The sequence below is a fragment of the Idiotropiscis lumnitzeri genome, chromosome 1 (genome assembly GCF_059441095.1).
Source record: "Idiotropiscis lumnitzeri isolate Australia: NSW breed Sydney's pygmy pipehorse chromosome 1, RoL_Ilum_1.0, whole genome shotgun sequence".
In the NCBI taxonomy this organism is placed as follows: Eukaryota; Metazoa; Chordata; class Actinopteri; order Syngnathiformes; family Syngnathidae; genus Idiotropiscis; species Idiotropiscis lumnitzeri.
The window spans coordinates 39,365,083-39,374,570 of NC_142391.1; the positions used below are offsets into that span (position 1 = coordinate 39,365,083).

Below are 9,488 nucleotides of genomic sequence, written 5' to 3' on the forward strand. Positions count from 1 at the left end.
TAGACCGAAGTAACTGCAACGTAAATCCATCTAAAAACAAACCGACCGCACAGTAGCGTATTTACAGTCATCCATCCATTTTTCAAAAGAAGGAAACCGGATTACCCTGGAAAAAAACTCACGCATTTATATATCATATAATCGCAGCACGTTCATATGCGCAAGCAAACACATGCATACGCACTATATATTTATTTCAAAAGAAGGTCCTTTGAACAATACTCTACTCAGACGTGACAACATGAACTTAAGTCAACAGTGAAAATCAGTAACTCACTAAACATGTTTTATGAACCTATACTATACCCCAATATTATGTAATAATAATAATAATAATTATAATAATAATAATAAGTATTATTATTATTATTATTATTATTAGATTCATTAGTAGCAGTAGGCATAGTAGTAGTAGTATTATATCCTTCTAATTTCATTATTATAAAAGACTTTGAGTCACTCCAAAATATTGAAGCTCTTTTCCTTTCAACATAGGCTTGAGTGCAGACAGACAGACAGAGTGACTGACACATAACATGATAACTCAGTCACAGAGGATGAACCATTTTTCTTTCGGGCAGTGAAAGTAGCTCTCGATCAAAAACTTCAAATGAAAACAAACTGACCAAGAGCCACATGGACAATCAAGAAATTGACTTTTATAACAATTTAGTTTCTGGCCACCTACATGGACTGTGGAGGATCCGAACAAATTGTTTGGTGACACCAGTACTCATTTAGTTTTATTTGCAGTGGAGTAATCTCATACAATACCTGTCCAAACGATTGTCTCTCAATATTCTATATATTTTTAGCCTTTTTATTAGGAGACTCCCTGATGCACTGAAAAAGACACTGACTTGCAGAATTTACTTCATAGTCTTTTCTCCCTGGAAATCTGACCTATCCTCACTGACATATACAAATTAGTAATAGCCTTACTGTAAATGGGCCAAATGTTCTTGTCAGCAGGAGGTCTGAGAGAAAGTGGCATTTATCTGATGTGACAGTCATTACTGACCTGCCTGTCAGACTACACAGTAGATAATTAGGAGTCAGCAGCTGAGTGCGTCGTGGCCTGCATCTTCAGTTAAGGACTAGGGTTGACAGGCAGGATTGTGGGACATGTTACAACTGTTTCTGCCTGGATGATAATAACCAGCGGGGCAAATATACCTACTTTCTGGGGGTATGCAGACATATAACTGGCGCCCCTCACCCAAAATATAAAAATAATATTAAAAATAACAATCTATTTTTTTTATATGTAGTCTATAAGTACATTTTTGTGGGGAATATAACACTTTTATTTCAAACGTTTATTGAACGTTTCTTTGAGCCATGTGTGACTCTCGGTGTTTCGCCGCTGATAGTCACGGAGCAGAGGGCGCCTATCATTGACGTGTCTCTATTAGTATTAGTGATTAGATCAAACCATACCTGTGAACAAACCTCTGTGTCATGACCCGCGTCGGGCATGTCAGTGTTTGTGTTATTATTTTCTTCCCTCCTTCCTGACATGTGCTTTTGTTATTGTTTTCGTCACCTCCCTGCCATGTGCACCTTGTTTTTGTTTTGTCAGCTGAGAGGGGCGTTTCCCTCTCAGCCTTTTCGTTCTCACCAGCCACACACCTGTTCCCAGTTCATCATCACGCACCTGTTTCTCATCTGCTCCCTTGATCACTATGTTTATTTAAACCCCCCAGACCGACACCACATTGTCGGGTCATTGTTCCTTCTTGCCGCATTTCCCGTGTATCTCGCTACCTTTGGACTGTCACGACCACGCCCTGTTCCGTTAATGCTCTTGTCATTGTTCCCTGTCCGCCTTGTTCGTTCCCGTCTCGTTTTTGTTCATTGTCCTCGTTGCAGTTTAGTCTCGTTTAGTTTGCCTTTTGTTATTTGCACCCTGCCACGTGTTTGTCTTGGTTTGACCCTGTCAATAAATTCCCTTCAAGTTACACCTTCCCCTGCCTCCTCGCCTTTTGGGTCCACCTCCTCATCGCCGCAAGGCGATACCTGACACTCTGTTTAATACATAAAATGCCCACTCAAAAATTATTTTGCGCCCATTGCTTTGGCGCCCCGCATATGCCGCATACATACTTTTTGCACCACCGATAATAACTATGCAAGTATGCAAACTCTCCCAAGAGCTTTTCCATCCATCCATCCATCCATCCATCCTTTTCTGTGCTGCTTATCTCCACGAGAGGCATGCTTTTCTAAAAGCATACATGCATCTATACATACATATTTTGGACATACAGAAATATGTATGTACATATGTACGTACACACGTACATACAAACATACATACATAAAGTAGTACATAAAGTTTTTATATTGTCAGTTTGGTATCATGGTAACAGAAATACATCTGCACAGTATGCAAAAACTAGGACTGAAAGGATAATTGTTCATTTATTTCAGCCAGTTAAGAACATTGATAATAAAATCTCATTTGCAATGACCTGGGTGCCATCATCAGAGTAAGCAAATTTAAAGCAAAAATTTAAAATGTAAGCGTGTAGGGGTCAGATTCCGGTGACCTCTGACCTCAATATCTTGTTAAAGGATGAGTGAAAAAAAATCTGCCCCTCACACACTCTTGAAAAATCTACGTTTTTGCAAAAGATTGGAAGCAGGGACCAATTCAACATTTCTTTTCATTTTCAGTTTATGTTTTGACATCCCAATGTTTTGTGCATAAAGAAAGAGTGAACCAACTGTAATGAGTGAACCATTAACACATATAGTGAACATATATACTGAACATTTAAATGTATTTTTGACACATTCGCCAAAAGCTGAGTCAGCAGTTAATGTTGATGTTGTGCTGTGCTGTCCACATTTTAAAATGTATAAATCTGCAACGGAACTGAAATGCCACTCATCTTATTCTGAATAACAGCATGCTGCACTCAGAGATATACTAAATATGTGGAATATTATGTTGGACAAGAAGTACTTGTTAGCATAAATTCACAAAGAAGAAACAACAGTTTAATTGCAATGATTTCCTCTAGATTTGTGCACTTTTTAATTCATAACAGGAAACTTTTAAGCTAACTTACAAGGCATGATCTAAATGCTCTAAGAGCAAGAAAGTGATGACTGCGTTTCTTCCGAAATGGGTTAGACGCAGAGAACAAAATTATATTCACTGGAACAAAAAACAATAAAAGAAGTTACAAGCAATTCCCCACTGGTCCATGAACCCTGAAGACTTGCTCAGGCCCTCAAGCCAAGTCTGCTGATGACCAATTTACTCTGATAACTACAATTTCAGATGTTGCATTACAAAGGTGAGATCTACTAAAAATACTATTGAACTTGCAAGTATATGAGCATGCAACTCTTACAAAAATTCACACCAAACGTTAAGGATGCACAAAGGAACTGTAGCATATGTTCGTAAACCAAAACTGCTACACAATGTGACAGCAGCCAACTGTGGCTCTACCTCACACCCCACACATGCACCTGCATGCAAGGCCACCGGGCAAAGATGCCAGCGCTGTGGGAAGATGAACCACTTCGCTAGGATGTGCCGCTCTGCTCCCACATCCACAAACTCTTCATTCCACTCACCTGGCCGGTCGAGCCCAACCACCATTCACTCCGTGGACTCCTGCGCCAAGCCACTAAAGTGGTGCACGGTGGAACTGGATGGCGTGTGCTTGCCACTCCCGCTGGACACTGCAGCTTCCAAGTCTCTACTGAACGTGTCCACAGTTAGACGCCTTTTTCCCCTGATCTCGATGAAGGCCAACGCAGAGGACCTGTTCGGGTACGGTCACACTAAGATTGCCATGGTGGGCACCGCCACCTTTGCTGTGCGCTACGGCTCGTGGACTCTCCCTTCATTCCCCTTCCAAGTGTCCCGTCATGGTGCCAACCTCTTGGACTTCGATTTGTATTGTGCTCTCGGTTTCTCCATCACGGACAACATGGGAGCCACCATCCTGACGGTGACTACATCCTGGCAGCAACGTTAGCCCATGCTCTTTACAGGTTTGGGTTGTCTCAGTGCCTTCAACCACCAGCCACTTATTGACCCAGCTGTGACCCCCGTGATCCAGCCTCTTCGCCGACTGCCCCTCACCCTCCGTGATGACATCTCAACCGAGCTACAGAAACTCCTTGATGCTGGCATCATTGAGCGGATCGACGCATCTCCATGGATTTCGAACCTGGTGGCAACGAAGAAAAAGTCGGGTGGTCTGCGGCCCTCCATTGACCTCAGGATGGCTAACAAGGCAGTGATTCCTGACAAATACCCACTGCCCACAGCGGAGGAGTTGGCTGCCAAGTTCTATGGGTGTACTGTATTTACAAAACTGGACCTGTGCCAGGGTTACCAACAGGTTCCTCTACACCAGGGGTGCTCATTAAGTCGATCGCGATCTACCGGTCGATCGCGGAGGTGGTACTGGTCGATCGCGGCGTGACATTAAAAAAATATCATCCTAGCATCAATGCCGTCACTTGATTAATATACAAGGCAGAGCCATTCAGATGACAACTGAATGTTGCCATTCTGGTGACCAATCAAATCAAACAACGGCTCTAAGTGCAGCAGAATTTACGATGTCAGCCTATCATCCATCCCCGTTACTTGATTGACATACAGGACAACCAGTCAGATAACAACTGAACTTTGACCTTTAGGTCACCGCTCATGCGTAAACAACGACGCTAAGTGCTAAGCTAGTCGGCGAATTGTGTCACATTTTAAGCCCTCGCTAAAGTTTATGGTCACTAAAATGAGTGAAGGAGCTGGACCAAGTAAAAAGGCAAAAACATATCACTTCCATACGGAATGGGAGGTGGACTTTTTTTTCACAATGTCATTTTCGAAGTGCGTTTGCCTCATATGCCATTCTATCATCGCAGTTCCAAAGAAGGGAAATGTGGAGCGGCATTTTCGGACTGTTCATGAAAGATACGAAAACGACTTCCCGCCGAAAAGCGAGCTGAGAAAGATAAAGGTGAATGAACTAAAATCCCAGTTGACAAGACAGCAGTCATTTTTCACACAACATACTTCAAAAGCGAAGGCAGCCACCGAAGCATCGTTCCGGGTGTGTCACGCCATTGTTAAAAACAAGAAGTCCTTCCAAGACGGAGAGATGGTAAAAGAGGCATTCGTTGAAGCAGCTGACTCATTGTTCCGGGACTTTAAAAATAAGGCAGAGATATTATCTTCAATCAAATCTCTGCAGTTGTCAAGACATACAGTTACACGTCGCTGTGATGCCATGGCCGAGGATTTAACCCAGCAAATGTGGACGGACATCAGAAATTGTGAATTTTTCTCACTGCAGTTGGACGAATCTACGGATGTGAGTGACACAGCCCAGATGTGCGTTTTCATTCGCATGGTGTTAAGTGATATCACTGCAAAAGAGGAGCTATTAACAGTACTTCCCATGAAAGAACAGACGCGAGGAGAGGACATATTTCAGACGTTTAAAAACTTTATCGAGAAAACTGAGCTCCCAATGTACAAATTGGTGTCTATCACCACAGATGGAGCACCTGCAATGGTTGGGCGTGTGAATGGATTTATTGCCAAGTGCAGGCAGGATGATGCGTTCCCAGACTTCTTGAATTACCATTGCATTATCCACCAACAAGCGCTATGCGCTAAAATGCTGAACATGAAAGAGATCATGGATGTGGCAACGAAGATCGCATGTTCTATTCGAGCCAGATCTCTTCAAAGACGGTTATTCCGTGCACATCTGGAGAAGGCTGACTGCGACCACTCTGAGTTGTTGCTACATACTGACGTGAGATGGCTTAGTCGTGGGAAATTTCTCAAAAGATTTCGAGAGCTCTGTCCGGAGATTAAGGAGTTTTTCCGTGTATCTGGACATGCAGAATACAAGCAGCTAAATGACGGCCAGTGGCTGTTAGACTTGGCATTTTTAACCGATCTGACAAACTTGTTGAATGACCTTAATCTTGAGCTGCAAGGAAAAGACAAAACAGTGACCAATATGATCAGCTCAGTTAACGCTTTCAAACGAAAGATGCAACATTTCTCCACAAAGCTGCAGCGCCATGATTTGGCAAATTTCCAGAACCTGGCGTCAGAGTTGGAGACGCAAGGGAAGGCCTGTCAGCAACTTGACAGTGCACGCTACACGGAGCAGATCACCGGTTGTCTGTCAGAATTTAACAAACGCTTTCAAGACTTTTCTTTGCTTGAGCCAGTTGCTACATTCATGTGCTATCCTTTTCAGGAAGATGTTGAGGTTGATTCACTCGCATCAAACATTGCATCACTGTTTCACTTGAACTCTTCTGGAGTGGAAGATGAGATTTTGACTCTACAAACCGACATTGAACTGAAGTCGAGAGCTCATGGACAGTTCTGGAACTTACTCACGGAGGAAAAGTACCCTAACATGAGGATATGTGCTATCTCTTTGACTGCATTATTCGGCTCCACTTATTTATGTGAGTCAGCCTTTTCTTACATGAAGATCATTAAGTCCAAATACCGTTCCACCATGACTGATGAACATTTGGAAGTGTGTTTGAGGCTGGCTATCAGCAGCTACTGTCCGCACTATGCATCCCTGGCTGATTCAATTCAGTGCAAGTCATCAAAGTAAACTCAGTTAATTTAAAAAAATGTTAATAGCTAATTATGTGTGTCTTGCAATATTGGCTCATTTGGTTATGTAAGGTACATCAACATACATTGTACGTACAAATAATCCTTAATACATTTGAAAATAAATAGATGTTTTGCATTTTTGTAGTGGGTAGATCATTTTGACTCTGTCATTTTGAAAGTAGCTCGCATGCTGAAAAAGTGTGAGCACCCCTGCTCTACACCCTGAGAGTCGTAACCTTACGGCCTTTGTGACCCACATGGGGGTTTTCCGCTACACTTCGCATGCCCTTCGGCCTCAGCTCTGCACCCAGCTGTTTTCAGAAGATCATGTCCACCATCTTTGCTGGCATCCCGGGTGTGGTTGTGTACCTGGATGGCATTGTGGTGGATGGGGCGACGTGCGACCTCCACGACTCTCCAAGGTGCTCGATGTGCTGGCCAGCCACAACCTCACACTCAACGGGGAGAAGTGTGTCTTTGCGGCGCCTACTATCGTTTTTGTGGGATATCGTCTGACCGCTGATGGCCTGAGTCCGCTACTTTCGAATGATGAGGCCATATTACGCCTATCAGAGCCCTCATGCCCTGCGCAACCGGTCTCCTTCCTGGGCATGACAGCTTTCTACTTGCACGTTCCCCCAACTACTCTGATACTACTGCACCACTGCGTGCCATCCTGAAGCAAGACACCCCTTGGTCTTGGACACCTGCATGCTCATCTGCAATCCGCCGACTCAATACACAGCTCACCTGCCCACCTGTACTCGCTCATTTTGATTTGCTAAGCCCCGCATTTGTGACCTGTGACGCGTCTCACACCGCAATTGGGGCAGTGCTATCCCAGCTCCATAATGGGACGGAGCGCCCAGTCGCATTCGCGTCGAGGTCGCTCACCTCGGCTGAACAAAGGTACTCGGTTGGGGAGAGGAAGGCCCTAGCTTGTGTTTGGGCATGTGGGAGGTGGCACATTTACCTGTATGGATGGCACTTTACACTCCGCACGGACCACAAGGCACTCACTGTTGCGCGCGGCTCCCAGCGAACGCTGGGAGTTGCGAAGTGGACTCCAAAATCGCAGACACAGCAAGATGTGATTTAACAAGGATATTTATTATTACAAATATATCTTCCAATCAATACATTCAGAGTGCCGACAACTAGTGAACGAAACGCGCTGGCGGAAAGGTCGCGCCAGGAAAGAAAGAACTGACGGCGGAACAGAAAGTGCTTGCAAAAGGCAAGGAACAAAGAACATAAATTGCTTACCGCTGAAGGGCAAGAGGTAGCCAAAGGAGCAAACGAGAACCAAAACGAGAGAAGCCTTAGCTTGACAAAAACGAGAGAACATAAAGCGTCTACTGCAAATGCAGAGCGAGGACAAGGTACGAGATCGAGGCGTGGGATCATGAGTCGTGAGCGATGAAGCAATATTCCGACGCCGAGGAGTCCGTTCCCTCGGCTTATGTAGACTGGTAATCATGGCGTTGATGTGAGTCTGGTGCGCGACCGGTGGGCGCGTCTGTTCCGCTAGGGCGGCATGAATCGAGGAGGTGAGTGGCTGGAGGGAAACGCCCACTCAGCTGGAAAAACAACAACAAGGAGACACGGCATGACAGGACGGATCATGACACTCACGGCCTTGTTAGCTACAACTGGATCGGGGCACAAGCCAAGGGTCTAGTCCTCATGTTGCACGCACCCCTCCAAGCTGTTATCTCACTGCAGGAACTTCAGCCAGCGTCTGGAATAGACCCTCCACTGACCAAGGTCCGCACCTACATTCGTGAGGGCTGGCCCACAAAATTGTCGGAGGAACTTGCACCCTTCCATCGGGTCAAGAGCGAGCTTGCTTGTTGGAACGATGTCTGTGTGCCTCGGGGGCTTTGTACTGTGGTCTCATCCACCTTGAGGCCCCGTATCCTAACCATGGTTCAAGAAGGACACCTGGGTATTGTGAGAGTGAAACAACGCTGCAAGGGACTCGTCTGGAGGCCAGGCATTGACAGTGATGCCATGGTCAAGGACTGTGCAGCATGCCTCATGAGTGGTAAAAACCGGCTGAACCCCGCCTGCACCTCTACAGCCCCTTGCATGGCCGACCAGCCCATGGACTCATATCCAGGTCGACATTTGCGGTGAGCTCCATGCCATGCCCCCACACCAGCGATTCCTCCTGGTGGCGCTCAAAGTGGCCCGAGGTTCTGCCTGCCAGGTCTGTCATGACAAGAGTCGTCACAGACTTCCTGCCCTCTCTTTTTGCACGTTGGGGTGTGCCTGACGTTATCACGACAGATAACGGGCAGACTTTGCGGCTTTCACAAAGGAGAGGGGGATAAAGCACATCAGGACCGCCTTGTATCACCCCCGGGCCAACGGCGGTGTAGAGAGGTTCAACCAAACCCTAAAAAATGGACTAAGAGCACACCTGGCAGATGGCCTTCCCTTTTCTTCTGCACTACTGGGCACTTTGTTGCATTACAGAGCAACACCACAAGCTACAGCAGGAGTATCCCCTGCTCTCCTCATTCTGGGACGTAAATTGCAACTTCCCCTCGACCGCCTTCGACCTCCAACTAAGGCCACTCCAGCATCAGCGCCCTCCTCAGTCAGCAGGGTGGCTGGTAAGCAGCAGCGTATGAAGCAGCATTTTGATGAGAAGCGCCGGGTTAGCGACCCACACTTATTGTGTCGGATTGGGTCTGTATCCGCCGGCTCAGCCACGCACACAACTGGACGCCGTCAATCCAAATTACCAGCCAACTAGGACCGGCCACCTTCCGTCTGGCCGACGGGTCACGTTGGCATGCCAGCCGCCTCAGGAGAGTGGCATCACCGGCACCATTGACTGGAGGGA

General features: G+C 45.9%; 1 protein-coding gene across 2 annotated transcripts in view; it reads right to left on the reverse strand.

Annotated features, from left to right (window-relative positions):
• The window catches only part of piwil2 (piwi-like RNA-mediated gene silencing 2), a 36,333-nt gene extending 28,276 nt beyond the window's left edge, over positions 1-8,057 (reverse strand). For both annotated transcript variants that reach the window (XM_088306388.1, XM_088306407.1), the window contains exon 1: positions 7,901-8,057. In XM_088306388.1, the coding sequence (XP_088162514.1) occupies positions 7,901-7,982 (82 nt within the window). In that variant the 5' untranslated portion in view covers positions 7,983-8,057. The remainder of the gene's footprint in view (positions 1-7,900) is intronic.
• Between the last annotated feature and the right edge of the window lie 1,431 nt (positions 8,058-9,488).